Source organism: Cotesia typhae, unplaced genomic scaffold (genome assembly GCF_013202065.1).
Source record: "Cotesia typhae breed Kobodo isofemale line unplaced genomic scaffold, CoteBio_Ctyphae contig_48, whole genome shotgun sequence".
Taxonomy (NCBI): Eukaryota; Metazoa; Arthropoda; class Insecta; order Hymenoptera; family Braconidae; genus Cotesia; species Cotesia typhae.
The window spans coordinates 6,215,804-6,231,595 of record NW_027423756.1 but is presented as its reverse complement, the minus strand read 5'-3'; the positions used below and the strand labels follow the sequence as shown (position 1 = coordinate 6,231,595).

The 15,792-nt window shown below is 29.7% G+C and overlaps 2 protein-coding genes and 2 long non-coding RNA genes across 8 annotated transcripts; 2 read left to right on the top strand and 2 right to left on the bottom strand.

Moving 5' to 3' along the window:
• The first annotated feature begins 2,058 nt into the window (after positions 1-2,058).
• Positions 2,059-2,683, top strand: LOC141530079 (uncharacterized). Its single transcript, XM_074246942.1, has 2 exons — positions 2,059-2,390; positions 2,465-2,683. The coding sequence occupies exons 1-2, from the start codon at positions 2,200-2,202 to the stop codon at positions 2,628-2,630; spliced, it is 357 nt and encodes a 118-aa protein (XP_074103043.1). The 5' UTR covers positions 2,059-2,199; the 3' UTR covers positions 2,631-2,683.
• A 546-nt stretch (positions 2,684-3,229) lies between these two features.
• LOC141530080 (uncharacterized) lies at positions 3,230-4,049 on the bottom strand. The gene is made up of 2 exons (XR_012479699.1): positions 3,364-4,049; positions 3,230-3,283 (listed from the first exon to the last, which is right to left on the bottom strand). It is a non-coding gene; the product is annotated as an uncharacterized LOC141530080 (long non-coding RNA).
• Positions 4,050-4,060: 11 nt separating this feature from the next.
• On the bottom strand, positions 4,061-5,368 carry LOC141530076 (uncharacterized). 5 transcript variants are annotated; one of them, XR_012479698.1, is made up of 4 exons: positions 5,267-5,368; positions 4,780-5,013; positions 4,246-4,708; positions 4,061-4,173 (listed from the first exon to the last, which is right to left on the bottom strand). It is a non-coding gene; the product is annotated as an uncharacterized LOC141530076 (long non-coding RNA). The 5 variants fall into 5 exon arrangements; XR_012479697.1 differs by having other exon boundaries at positions 4,780-5,045; positions 5,267-5,348; XR_012479696.1 differs by having other exon boundaries at positions 4,780-5,045; positions 5,134-5,271.
• Positions 5,369-7,657: 2,289 nt separating this feature from the next.
• On the top strand, positions 7,658-12,907 carry LOC141530074 (protein argonaute-2-like). Its single transcript, XM_074246938.1, has 12 exons — positions 7,658-7,811; positions 7,968-9,061; positions 9,139-9,228; positions 9,303-9,635; positions 9,749-10,073; positions 10,254-10,624; positions 10,701-11,091; positions 11,165-11,510; positions 11,580-11,837; positions 11,918-12,191; positions 12,288-12,472; positions 12,546-12,907. The coding sequence occupies exons 1-12, from the start codon at positions 7,802-7,804 to the stop codon at positions 12,640-12,642; spliced, it is 3,774 nt and encodes a 1,257-aa protein (XP_074103039.1). The 5' UTR covers positions 7,658-7,801; the 3' UTR covers positions 12,643-12,907.
• Positions 12,908-15,792: the final 2,885 nt, after the last annotated feature.

The following is a 15,792-nucleotide window of genomic DNA, read 5'->3' as shown; positions in this document are numbered from 1 at the left end:
TATCTGAAAAACAAGATGCTGACTACATTACATTGTGGTTACAAACATGGCTTCGGTTGGTTAAAACCCCTCCACATGAAGCTGTCTCAGATGGAGCTCGTGCTTTATTAAATGCCATGTCCAGAACTTTTAACGATATGTCATTAAAAAATTATATTAAAACGTGTTTTGAAAATCTTGTTAATCCACAACAAACCACAGATATCAAAACCTACATAAGATTGGACGTAGCACATTTTGTGCATACTGTAACCGGTGGAGTTGTTTTAAAGGCATATTACATTGGTCTGTTAAAAATTTTTATACCTATTGCGTATGTCTTTTAATTAACTGCACTGATTTAAAAACATTTAAGCGTATTCTGTTATTAACGTTAATTGTTTCTAATAATGAATATGAAGACAGCATAATTGACAACGATGGTGAAACTATTACTACTGCAAGTGCAAAATTGGAATTAGAAAATTTGATAGCATTTCGAAATACGGAAAAATTTTTGTCAAACTTAACTGCGGAAATTGAAAATTTAGATTTAGATTCTAAAAAAAATATATTTCCGAACACTCCAGCTGATGGAAAAGACTCTTTATCTATTTCAACCTGGATGACAAAAATACTAAAGACATCAAAAAATGTAATACACCAAGGTGAAAAATTGCACGGGTTTTTTTTACCTACATTAGAGAAACTACTTATAGAAGCAGCTGTGGAGTTCCCTTTGTGGAGCAATGTATGTATACCGCATTCTGATCTACGAGGATCATCAAGCTATGTAGAAGAAAACTTTAAAGATTTGAAGATGGCCTTAAAACGTCAGGTGCCTTTGCCCACGATTGGAGGAGTAAGTTTACTGAGATCAAAAGTAACAAAATTTATTGCCGACAACCTGCATAATTCTGATAAAAGTCATACAGATATCTTTAATTGCAACTTAAGTGAGATACAAAAAGAAAACAAAGAAGAAAAAAATGGTACGTTAGACCACGTAGTTGAGACAGACGCAGTTACTCCTGATATTGATGAAGATCTAACTAATTCAAATGTAAATTTGTGTGGAAACAATATTAATAATATTCCTACGAATACTAAAAAAGAGCAGCTGATAGATTAGATTATAATTTGAGTAATATAACTGACAAAAAAATAAAAAAAGATCCATTAGAAAATTGGAAGGGCAAAGCTAAAAATAACAAGTTAAATGACTCTAATTGGGTAAACACCGGAACGTGTGATCTTGATGATACTTCGTCGGATTCGGAAACAAATTATGATTTCGTTGACAATAATGATGGATTCCCTGTTCAACACACTCTTCCTAGCGGAATAGAGGTAAATTATGATAACGTACATAACAATGATAAAAAAAATAATGAATCAAATGATGATAATAATATTAAAAATAACACTTCTGATAGCGAGGTGCTAAGCGTTAATAACATTTCTGTACTTAATATGAAAGTATCAGATCTACACGACCACAACTACAGTTTTAAAACAAGCACTCCTATAGATCACAAAAAAGAAAATATACCGTTGTCAGTTGCTGTTGATCAAGTTACGAGAAAAAACATAAATTCTGGTAAATATTTTAATGAGTGTTTAGAAATTAAATTATTTAATAATTTAGTTAATTTATCAAAAAATTCAGAAAAAAATCTGAAAAAAGAAAAAATTCTTGCTATACAATGGTTTTAAATGTGGACCTGTTCTATATAAAGGATGCAACTGGTTACTTCAAAACACTTGTCCTTTTGACACCGTTGTACACATGCTTTTGAATGTGCTCTTCAGGACAATAATTTCTTAGAATCAAGTCAAAATTCAAAAAATTCTGTTTTTAAATTTTTGATTGAGTTTAAAAATTATGGTGCAACTAACGATATTTATAAAAAGAGATTTGACATTTTATATCCTATCTACAAAGAAACTGAAAAAGTTCAAGGACAAATTGAAAATAAAAATTGTGATGCTACAACCATATCACGAACGTTCTTTTGTCAAGATAATATAAGTGCTCTTTGGACTCGACTTTTTGTAGACGAACCGAGTGTATTTGAAAAGAATTATTGCCCGACTTTAAATTGTAAAAATAATAACATCAAAAACGTAGTTCTTTTCCCTATAGATTATAAAACTCTCAATCAGCGTGGGTTCGGTTCACTACAAAAAACCTTAGATTTTGATAGTGTTATTTATAATATGCACTGTAACTACTGTAATGGAAATAGCAGAATACGTCAAAGAAGTCCTAATTTCATGATATATATTGAATTGGATATTAAAACAAGACAACAAAGAGAGGGTCAAGAATGCAAGTTACGAGAGCTTCCAGTTTATTTAACGGTACCGGTCACTAATGAAGATGGTAGTAGCCAGGATCTTCGTTATCGGTTTGTAGATTATTTTGAATATATCTATGTACTTTTTAAATTTTTAATTTATGTTAGTTTTTATCTAATTTTAGATTGTGCGCAGTAGCAGGATATTCATCTGCTCATTACATCGCTTATTGCAGAAGAGCCTCTGGACGATGGGTATCTTATAATGATCTTATGAAAAAGGCTGAACCAACAACTGATAGCCACAAAGTGTTATCTCATGGTGCTCTTTACATTAAAAATATGCAATGAATTCTTTTCTTTTTAATCTATGATAATAATATAATATAGACTGATAATTCGTAGGATTTTATAAATGTTCTATTATTTTTATAACGTATCTAATATATTTTTAATTACATGCTTCAAATAATGAAAAACTACCATAAAGTAAAAAGTAATAGCTTTTGTTAATAAAAAAATTTAGTAGTGCTTCCATTATTAATAAAAATAAATGTTTAATATATAAAACTTCATAAAAAATTCATTAAACTAATCAAAATGATTTTAGTTTTTGTATATCAAGTTCTTTTACTACTTTTTTTTATCAAAGAAACCATCAATAGTAATGTTATTCTTAAACAATGTTAAAATTTACTAATATTACTTATTTAAAGATAGGTTAATAATTAAGAATTTAAATTTATCAGGCTTTGTAAACTATTCGTATGTAAACTTTTTATTATTATTTATTGATACAAGATGCACAGCCTGCTTTAACAGACTCTATTATATAGTAATTTATTAGCTGGATTCTACATGATTGCTGAAAATATATTGTTTCACAATGTTAATTATAATATATCTGCGACATTCATCATCACCGTTAGTTTCCTGATAGCACCGCTGCCTTTTTTTTTTTTTTTTTTTTTTTTTTTTAATTATTGACGAGTCCTTTCATTTCTCTGGAAAAATGAAAATTTACTCAAAAGTTCCATTAGAAATTAAAAAATAGAATTAATAAATAATGAACTTTGATTTTTACCTTAGTTTCACATTACGCGGAACCTTCTTCATACTTATGAGTTTTAAAGACCAGAACATGAATCTTCAAAATAACAATATCCAGGTCTTCATTTTCTTTAATGAAATTTTTCAGTTTTGTGGTATTATGCCATATCAAGAGGACACTATATTTAAGATTACTTTTTCTCAACCTTCTTCTTTCACGATAGTTTTCAATTTATATATTATTTTGTGTAATGATAATAATTAATAATAATAATAATAATAATAATAATAAAAATTGTAATAATAATTGAAATCAAACGGTACGGTGGAGCGCTAAAGATCGTCTAACTGCTCCAGGGTATCTACCCAGGTTATAGATGTCAAGTGAAAGTCAATCCTGAAATCTGAAAATCTGTAATAATATAAATATGTTTACAGTAAAAGTAATATGGCATAAATTTTTAAGTACGTGTATTAAAAAAAAAAACTTCAAGGTTTGTTTAAATCATCAGGTGTCTGCTGAAACCAAAGCAGATATATATCTATAGTATATACTACTAAATTACCAAAGCTTTTTAATTTAAGCATAACATTGATCACAGGTTCTAATGATGTCACCATTAGGTTTTATGTTTTCGTCATTTAGATCTACGTGTAGATAAATTTGTATCAATAGATTTACTAAAAACAAAAATCATTATCATTGCTTTAAAAATCACATTGCACATGTGAGACTGATAAGATTTATATCATCATCTGGCTTCGTTATATCAAGTCAACGGTCTACAAATTATGAAAAATCATTTGAATATCCTAGACTGTTAGTCTCATCATAAATCATCCCCTGCAATTATTTCTTTATTTTTTTATTATTGATTAAATAGAAAAATATTTATTGGTTAAATTAAATATATACTTAGAGAATTTTCGGTGGTGGTAACTTATAAAATTCCATATCTTCATAATTTATATTTGTTGGTACTCGTTGACTTTTTAAAATTATTGAAATTGCATCACTGACTTATTTTTCAATTCTTATATGAAATTCAATTATTTCATTCTTTAAATCTAAAACTTTACGTAATATTTCATTATTTTTTGCTTCCAACTTATCCTGGAAAGTAATACACATCAGTAATCACACATCATCTGTAAACATGACCACATCATATGTAAACTTAGGAATAAATATTATTTTTATTTAATCTTTTAAATTTCAATTAAAAAATAAAATTATTTACAGACACCTCGTAAATGATTAAAACGGAATGCCAAGTATTCGTAGGTACTCTTTCACCAGATTTATAAGCAATAAAATCTTTTTGTGTCATATTTTATGATTCAGTAGTTCAATTTTCTAGAAATGATACAGCACAACACTAAATAAAATTATGATTATTTAACTTAAAAATAACTATCAATCCTTATTATTAGTACTTAAAATATTTACCAAATTTGTAAAATTATAAGCTCCTCCATTCGTTAATCGACTGGCCTTACAAAACTTAGCAATAAAATTATTATTATTATTATTGTCTATCAGGATTAGCTTTTAGTACAATAAAAATAAGAGTCAGAAGAAACTCATCTGCTGATACCGGATCACCAAAAGACTGTTGAATCAATTGAAAAATGTTACTACAACAGTTGACAATGCCAGCAAGTTTTTCCTGAAGTACTTTTACTGAATTCATATTTGAAAGATTTAAAAATTAACTAACAAGAAAGAAAATTGTATAAGTAAAAAAAATTTAAGTAACAAAGTATAAATATCATAATCAATTTTAAAACTTTGTAGGTATACCAGTTATTAATATAATTAATATAATAAACTAGAGATCAATGAGCTATGTTTATATTTATATCGATATTTTTAGTACATACGAAATCTAAAAATTTTCAATAGATTTAAAGGTATTCTTGGAACTATTGCTTACTTTTCTCAAAAATCAACAATTATTTATTCATATAAAAAAAAAAAAAAAAAAATACGAAGAATTTCGCATTCAGAAAATTTTTAGTAAATACACCAAGTTCAAACAAGACACAGATGATAACTAAAAATTGATATATTAATAAAATAAATAAAAATTCATTTCTTTGAACATAGATAATTCATATACTTTGATGTATATTTAATTTATTATAATTTATTTAATGAGCAATTTTTCGAAATCAAAATTAAATACTTTTTTTATTATATAAAACTGAAAATGAATACGGTATAGGTTAGGGTAATCATGTGGTCCACTAAAAATAAAAATCATCTTGATTTTTATATTAAATAAATATTTATTCATTATAAAAATAGTTCAAATATCCTTTAAGTATTAAATATTATTTATATATAAGGACAATTAAAATACAATTTATAAACAAGTAAATTATTCAATACACAGCGTACGGAGAAGGTTTAATAGCAATAAATAAAATAAGATCCTGTAAAATAAGAACTTGTAAATGATTTTGATCTAATATAATTGTTTTTTATAAATATAATCATAATAAATGGAATAATATATATATGTATATAGATAGATAGATAACATATGAATGGTTTATTTGAGAAACCCCATAAGTCATATGGAAACCCCATATGACTTATAGGGTTTCTCAAATAAACGATTCACATGTAATATATAAATAAAGTAATAATCTTTTTAATTAAGGTAAAGTACCCAGTAGCTGCTCAGGAACCAGTAACCAGTACCTGCTCACTCCATGGATATATTTGTGTATCTACATCTTTATTTGTGAACACTGGTTCCTGAGCAGCTACTGGGGCTCTTTCCTTAATGATGGTTTTTTTTCTATATGAATTTTGATATTTTTTGGGAATTCTTAAATCTTTTCAGATATTTTTTCGATTTCTATTTTTTTTTCATTGAAAAAAAAAAATGTATTTTTTTAGGTACATTTCCTATAACATAAGAAAAAAATTTTTTTTTTTTTCGACTAATGAAAATATAAAATTATATGAAATCTTCTAATGAAACTGATGAATTCTTAGAAATAGTCTTTTTATAATATATAAAAAGACTATATAATATATAAATAATTGATTTGATATAAAAATCTCAAAAATTTCTGAAGATCTGCTGATTTTAGGTATTGTTTAAAATGTAAATTTTATTTGAGTATTTTTTGGCGGGATAGGTTAAATCTACTATTATTATTAATATTCACTATTATATTATTATTATTATTATTAATAAGATCATAAAGAATATTTAATAATTATAAAAAAATTTTACTTGAGACATTGTAAAGGATCATTTCGATTTGATACTTCACGATCAAATCGTAAGGCAACTTTTATTGTATTTTTAACCGGAATATGTCCATGTTGCCTGAAAAATTTTTTAATTCGTTCCTTTTTTATAAAAGATCAAATAGTTCGTCTTAAACAAAAATTATAAGCAGCAACACACATCAACAGCAATAGCAACAGCAACGATCAGTGCAATAAATACATTATATACATTTTATTCCAATAAATGATTATTATTATTATTATTATTATTATTATTATTATTATTATTATTGTTGTTGTTATTTAAATTAAACCGCGCGAACCACATAGTTGCTACAGGTAACCCGTGTAACCCAACTAATACGACCAACCAGCGCATGCGCACTTATAATTAAAAATCTGTGAATTATTTCTAAAAAAATTAAATAAAAAGATAAAAACAATCGAACAAATAATTTAATTAATCGAACAAATGATAAAAAAAAAAAGCTATCGATTAAAAAAAAAGAAAATTAGATTTGGAATATGTTGCGCCAACTTATAAGAGTAAATTTAATTAATTTTTTAAAAATAAACATTAATCGAACAAATAATAATTTTTGACGAACAAATAAGAACAAACGATTTGTTTATAATAAAATAATAAAAATAATTTTTCAGCCGCCAGGTTCAGGGAGCTGCCTGTCAGTAAAAGTGCAGTTGACGTGCACCAATGAACTGTTTGTTTTCTTAAAACAAACATTGGTCATTGGTCAAGAATGTAGTCGTATTGAAAATTCTGACAAGTAGAAGTGGCACAAAAAATATTTGGCGTCTCTACCAAATTAACGGTAGCGGCCAATCAAATTTTACAAATTCTTTGTAAAACAACACTAAACGAATAAAATAGTAAAAGAATTCTATGAGAACTGTCACGTTGGAGAATTATTTGTTGTGACTGTATACTTACAAAAAATAACAAGTTCATGCAAGTCGGTTAATTCCAAAACATTTCTAAGAACGACAATACACTGTATAAATATACAAGCATAGCATTGACGCCATTTCAAACATTTCACACAGAGAAATAAAAGTTGATAACGCATCTACGAACATTTTGCATTGCGAGAAAAATCGAATGCTTTGATCTATTACAATATTTAAGTTAACTTGAAATAAAATAAATTTAATTTATGGTAATTTGATTTCACTAAAAAAATCATAAAAAAATTGTTTTACAATGGGTAAAGGTAAGCACGAACATATTTTTTTGAGGTTACTCTTGTTGCATCATCTTGCAAAAATTTCAACTAAGCTTAAAAGTTGATAACAGCAATGTAGGGTTCATTTATTCACTTATTGTTATTATTTTCACTATTATGTTGAGATATTTTTATTATTTATAGGAAAAAAGAGAGGGGGAGGAGGACAGGATGGAGGTGATGAATCTAGTCAAGGACAAGGATCATCCCAAAGACAAAATCAACCTCAGCAAGGTCAACAGCAGGGAGGAAGACCTCAACAAGGTCAACAACAGGGAGGAAGACCTCAACAAGGTCAACAACAGGGAGGAAGACCTCAACAAGGTCAACAACAGGGAGGAAGACCTCAACAAGGTCAACAACAGGGAGGAAGACCTCAACAAGGTCAACAACAGGGAGGAAGACCTCAACAAGGTCAACAACAGGGAGGAAGACCTCAACAAGGTCAACAACAGGGAGGAAGACCTCAACAAGGTCAACAACAGGGAGGAAGACCTCAACAAGGTCAACAACAGGGAGGAAGACCTCAACAAGGTCAACAACAGGGAGGAAGACCTCAACAAGGTCAACAACAGGGAGGAAGACCTCAACAAGGTCAACAACAGGGAGGAAGACCTCAACAAGGTCAACAACAGGGAGGAAGACCTCAACAAGGTCAACAACAGGGAGGAAGACCTCAACAAGGTCAACAACAGGGAGGAAGACCTCAACAAGGTCAACAACAGGGAGGAAGACCTCAACAAGGTCAACAACAGGGAGGAAGACCTCAACAAGGTCAACAACAGGGAGGAAGACCTCAACAAGGTCAACAACAGGGAGGAAGACCTCAACAAGGTCAACAACAGGGAGGAAGACCTCAACAAGGTCAACAACAGGGAGGAAGACCTCAACAAGGTCAACAATATGGAGGAAGACCTCAACAAGGTCAACAACAAGGAGGAAGACCTCAACAAGGTCAACAACAAGGAGGAAGACCTCAACAAGGTCAACAAAGACAAGGAGGACAGGGTGCCTGGGGTCAACCTCAGCCACAACCACAACAGCCACAAGGACCTCCACAATCAGCATGGGGTAAACCTGCTCAACAGCAACAACAACCGCAACAGCAAAAACAAACTCCTCCGGAGAAAGACACCTCCGAAGTAGTGAGATCTATGGAACAAATGAGCGTTAGTTCTCAACAGTCATCGGGAAGAGTTGCTGCTAAAAGAGATGATGCTCATGCTCGTTCAGCTGAGGTAAATTCTCAAAAATATCAACTTGTTTACATAATATGTCAATTTCTCATAATATTAAAATTTATATTATGTTTTAGCCATCACGACCACCGTCAGTTGCTTCTTCCGCAGGCGGAGATACAGCATCAGTTAAATCGGGTGGTAGTGGAGCTCAAGAAACTTCTAAAGTAAGTCGATTATCAAAATATAGCATAAACAATCGATATGTAAGAAAATAACTAAATAATATTTTAATTGTTAGAAAACTCCGGGTGGCTTGGACAAGAAGTCGCTAACTGATCCAGAAAAGAATCGTCTGATGAGTCTGATTCCTAGAAGGAAAAATCCTAATCAAGGAGGAACTAGAGGAAGGCGTATTGAGGTGTTTACGAATATGGTACAAATATTTTTTGATAAAAGCAAGTTCAAAAATACAGCTACCCATTACGATGTTAAATTTGATCCCGACAAGCCTAAATTTTTGAAAAAACTTGCGTTTAATAAACTTCGTGAACAATTTTTTCCCAACAACTGGCCGGCATTTGATGGACGCGTCAATACTTATTCTGCAGGAGATCTTCCTTTTGGTAGAAGTGTAAGTACTTTTAAACAATATAAAAAAAAATCTATTAATTTTCTACAATTTCCAAGGCTAAAGCCTTCATCTCTGTTTAATAATTATTATTCTTATGATAATTTACATTACAGATTACACAAACGGTTGAGGTCTTTGACGAAGAGCAGCAGCGTAATCGTCCTGTTGTCGTTACAATGGAGAAAGTAAATGTTATAGATATGTCATGGTTACCGAAAGTCGCTCCTGGAATTAGAGAAGAAGAAAGAGATCAAACATCTTTCCAAGTTCTAGATGTTGTGCTTCGTATGGCCCAGTTCAACCGGGCGATTCCTGTTGGGCGTTCATTCTTCCAGCAGCCAAAATCTCAATCGTTTGATTTGACTGATGGTATGGAACTCTGGGTCGGAATGTTTCAATCAGCAGTTCTTGGTTGGAAACCTTATTTCAATATCGATGGTATGTAATAATTAATATTTAAAATTCACAATAACAATACACTAATTGGACTCAGAATCATTATTTTTAATTTTTTTTTTTTTTTGCGTTACTCAATCTAACTTACTATTTGTGATGGAATTAATTATTATAAAGAATATTAAATTTAATTTTAATAAATTTTTACGTTTTTTTTTACAGTTGCTCACAAGCCTTTCCCAAAAAATATCAACGTAATTGATGCAATGAAAGATTTGTGTGCTGATCGTTATGGACCTCTCCAAGGTCCCTTGACCGCCGATTTGGTCGAGAGGAATAGAGACAAAATTACCAAATTTCTCAAAGGTTTAAAGGTTATATTCCAGCTTCCCAATAAACCGACTACCAGAAGGACTGTTGGAGTTAACGGTTTGGATAAACGAGCAAACGAAGCAGTTTTTTCTTTAGATAATGGACAACAAACTAATGTTGCTACTTACTTTGCTGGATCTAAAGGGTACAAACTCCAACGTCCTGACTTACCCTGTCTATGGGTTGGGTCAAGAAATAAACACGTTTTATTACCACCAGAAGTAAGTACACGAATCTCCAATAAATTTAATTATAAAATTATGTTTACGACTAATCATTTAAATTTTGTTAACATAGTTGTGTACAATTGCTGCTGGACTGGTTACGAACAGGAAATTAAACGATGAACAGACTCGCAAGATGATACGAGAGGCTGCGAAACCCGCGCCAGATCGTAAGAAAAGAATTGAAGACATGTTGCGCGCAGTAAACTTTGCTGCTGATCCTACCATGAAAGAGTTTGGTTTATCTTTGAATGGGCAACTTGAAAAAGTAGACGCGCGGGTTCTTGATCCACCTCTATTGCAGTATAATGATAACAAAAATACACGCGTTATGAAAGGTGTTTGGCGAGCTAGTGAATTTTTGAAGGCTCAAAGTATCCCAGAAGGCCAGTGGACTATTTTGAATCTGTCCCGTTGCCAAGAAGGCAATCTCAGAAACTTCGTTTCCATGCTGCAGCAATTCGGTAAATAATCAAGAAATATAAATTTGTTTTGTCACTGTTCGATTGTAGTAATTTTTTTGTACACCGATTTCAGCAATAACCAATGGAATGAGAATCGGTAATCCACATACACCATTTGACGTGCAACAACTGGCATTCCGCAATCCAAGAGACGTTCAAAATCTTAAGAATCTCTTAGACAATCAAAAACAAAAAGGAATGAAACTTGTCGTTGTTGTACTTCCTGGTTTTCCGGCTGAAGTTTACGCTAGAGTCAAACAGCAAGCTGAATTATACGTTGGAATTCTTACTCAGTGTGTCAAGGAACAAACAATTAATAAATGTGTTCAAAAAAATGACAAATCAACCGCTGGCAATATTCTTCTGAAAATTAATGCAAAGTTGAATGGAGTTAATCACACTTTCAGTCCTAATGTCAGGTAATTTTAAATTAATATTTTTAATTTATTGTAAGATGATGAATAATTATAAGTACTATTTAATTACAGACCACCATGTTTGGGTGTACCGGCAATAATAATTGGCGCTGACGTTACTCATCCTTCACCTGATGCGACTGATATACCCTCCATAGCAGCAGTAGCTGCCAGTCAAAGTCACGACGTATTTAAATACAACATTGAGATCAAGCTACAACCCGCGAGACAAGAAATTATTTTACAATTAGAAGAAATAGTTTTCAATCAGTTGAAGATTTTTGCAACAAACGCTGGTGGAAGAAAGCCAGAAAAAGTCTTTTATTACCGGTAATTGATCAATTGATTTTTCGGACAAATTTTTAAGATACCAATTATAATTATTATAAATTTAAATAAATTTATTTCAGAGACGGCGTGAGTGAAGGTCAATTCCCTCAAGTGATGCATTTTGAGCTGCAAGCTATTAGGAATGCATGCAGAAAATTCGGCCAACCGGAAAAATATGAGCCCAAGATAACATTTTTGGTTGTTCAGAAACGCCATCACATACGTTTATTCCCAGCTAACCCTAGAAATTCAGATGATAGGGGTGGAAATGTCCAAGCTGGTACTATTGTAGATACTCAAATTACACACCCTTCGCACATTGATTTCTATCTCGTATCTCACGCTAGTATTCAAGTAAATATAGCCAATTATATTAACGTTACCTTCTACTTTTATTTTATAATAATAATAATAATAATAATAATAATAATACATAAATTAAAATTTTAGGGTACTGCAAGGCCTACTAAATACCGTTGCTTATGGGATGACAACGACATGTCCGAAGATGATATTGAAACGCTCACGTACTATCTTTGTCACATGTTCAGCCGGTGTACACGTTCTGTGAGCTACCCGGCACCTACATATTACGCTCATTTAGCAGCTTTTAGAGCTCGTGCTCTTATCAATGGGTAAGTTTAACTAGCAAAATTATTAAGCTTCCATTAATTTAATTTATTCATATTTTTTATTGTATGTTTTCAGTGTATCAATCCAGATGGATAAACTCGAAAGAGAGCAATTGACTAAACTTACGTTGAGACCTGAATTGGTTAGCGGCAACCCCATGTTTTTCGTTTAAAACAATTGCTTCCACTAATTACAAAAGACTATTAAATTCTATATTAATACATTCATTTAAGATTTTATTATATTATTTACTATTTTTCAAAGCTCTTGATTTAATTGGAATAGAAGAGTTATGGTAATATATTTCCTTAATTGTTACAAATAACTATAATGTTTTAATCGAATTTTTTTTTTTTTTTTTATATAAATTTAACCAAGTATACCAAATCTTATATGTATACGTTGAATATCAATAAATATTAATATACAAAATACAATCAATTGCAAATACTTTATTTCTTATTTCTTACAAATAATTTTCTTTAAATTAAATAAAAGTTCAATCATTTTTAAGGCATAATTATTGATTATTTTTTTCATTTTTAATCGATCGATCGTAAGGTAAAATTTACAGAAAATTAATTAAATTAAATACAAAAGTATTTACAAGGATCTCAATATTTTTAATTTAATAGATATTTAAAAAACAAGAATTTTAAATAATTTAAAAATATAATTGATAAATAATTTTTGATTTATTGAGTAAAATTACTTAACATTATCTAATTTTACTTTTAAGTAGTCTTATACATGTCAATTCTTTTTAGGAAATTTATTCTAATGGAAATTCTTAACAAGAAACTAAGAAACAAACTTTACGTTAATTCCAGAATTAATAAAAAACAACCCAATGTTTTTTGTTCAAAATGTTCTAGCTGATTTCTGAAAATGAAAAACACAAAAAAAAAAAAAAAATGAAATGTTTAGTTTGCTGGACAATAAAACATTTTCATTAAAAATAAAAAGAAATTTTTTGAGAAGAAATATGTTACGCGTTCTAAAATTTCCAATTATTCGATTCCCTCTCTTCAGATCACGATCGGAAAATCCAAATGCGACACGTACGTTTGATCGTTATCATTCCCGGTAAAAAGTGCACGTTTGCGCATTGTCAACAACATGGATCAATAAATATTGATTGAATACCTTGAAGTAAATATTTTGACCGTTATTTTGAAAGTTAAGAAGTTAATCAGTAAGAAATAAAACTTACTGATACTTTTGTTAAAGACAAATTAATCAAAGTCAATATTGTTCAAAGTATAATAATATAATTTATTGATAAATTTGTACAGTGAAGAGATTTAAAAAATGAAATTATAATTGTTTTTTTGCATTATTTTTTTACCTTGTAGGACTACAGGACTTCTTTTATAAATGACTTCATAACTGAGGTACTAGAAGCCGTTAAAATTATCTCGTCAGTTCAGCGGTGAAATTTGTAGTGTTAAGAATACTTTCGAGACTATTGTTTATTGTTTCTGAAAAAAGTTTAATTAATTTTTTTAATATTGTTTTATTAGAATTTTGTGATGGGAAAAGGCAAGTGAAGATGATTTAAAAATATTTTATTCATAAATGAAAAATGTCTTAAAATCAAAATTCGCGGTTTTGTAGGAAAAAAGAAGGAGAAGAAAGGACATGGAACTCATGAGCAAGAAGGGCCATCAGAGGAACAAGATCATCAGCAGCAAACGCAACAAATTAAAAAAAGAGTTTTCAGAAAAAGAAATATCACGCGCGGATTTCCTGTTCCAGCAGACCCTGAACCTCCTCAAGGAACTTGGGCACGGCCTAAAGGGCAACAAGAAGAAGATACCTTTGACAACAATAAATCTGACAATTTTGCTCACAAAAAGACAGAAGAAATTAAAAAGGTTCGTATTTACAGATCAAAAAAATTTAATTATTACATTCTTTATAGCCCAAGTTTTAAAAAATTTTACTATCTCTGGTTAGATAATAGATTCCAGAATATGCTGAGAAAAAAAATTTCTTTTTATAAATATGGGTATTCTTGTGATAAGAAATTATTTTCAACAATTTCATTTCTTAGCTAAAGAAATTAAAATTTTTCTCACAGTAATTTTTTTGTTGGAAAATAGTTTGCTAAATTTAAAAAAAAATAAAAAAAAAAAGTAGGTAGATAACTTGAGAATTTTTATCCAAAATTGTTTTTTACCGAATTAAAAAAACTTTTTTTTTTAACAAGAAAATTATTGTGAGAAAAATTTTTATTTTTTCAACTTAGAAATAAAATTATTCAAAATTTCCAACAAATTAAATTCTTGTCACAAAAACGTTCATTTTTTTCAAAAGAAATTTTTTTCTCAGTATAATTGAAAATGTTAATTCTCGAAAAGCGAAAAAATTCAAAAGTACACTAAAAAAAAAATTAAGTTGAATCAAGAGAAAAATTTTTGAACAAACAAAAATTCACAATCTAAAAAAAATTTTTCTACTCCCATTAAGAAAATGAAGTTCTTCAAAGTAATTTACTTGCTTCAAGTGAGATTTTTTTTTGTGTATTAAAAATATTAAGAAGTATTAAAAAGAATTTAAATTTCGTTATTTTCAATGCTTTTTAATTCGTTTTTTCAATTAAAAATTTTTCAATTCAACTCCTCGAGTTAAATTGAAAAATATCTTTGGTTTAAAAGTTCATTTAAGTATGTGTTATATTTGCACGATAGACCACGGCTTGTCACGACAATAGGATACGCAACACTCGACGACGAATCATCATAAGACTTGGCATATTTATTATTTCCATGATTCTGAGGATCACGTTCGAAGATGAGTTAATTCAGTTGTTTAGTTTGATAAAGTCGACAATTGAAGATTTTTTAAAATCGTATTTTTCCAGTTTCTTCTAAAAATAATTCCATAATGCAATCACATTGATTCTCTACTCTGTTAAATGATGCACGCATATTTTGCTTTAAAACAAAATTCTACTCATCTATTTGATTAAATTTTCGTTCGTTTTTTCGATTCAACACATCATAGACTTCACGAAGAAATCTTCTATTTTGTCTCTTGAATGGCTTTTTTTATTGTAAATTTACCTTTCAGCCAGTACAAGCAGCTTCTTCAACTGAAAATACTCAGGCAGTAATTAAAGTAAGTTCAACTTTATAAAATAATGAATGATTAAATAACAATTATAGTTAAATAATGAAAAATTTTCAGGCTGGACCTTCAGGCGTATTAGAAAAAAAGTCTTTCACTGAAAAGGAAAAAAATTATTGGCTGAGTCTAATACCTTCGAGAAGAAACTTAAGCAAAGCTGGAACTCAAGGCAGATCTATTAAAGTATTTA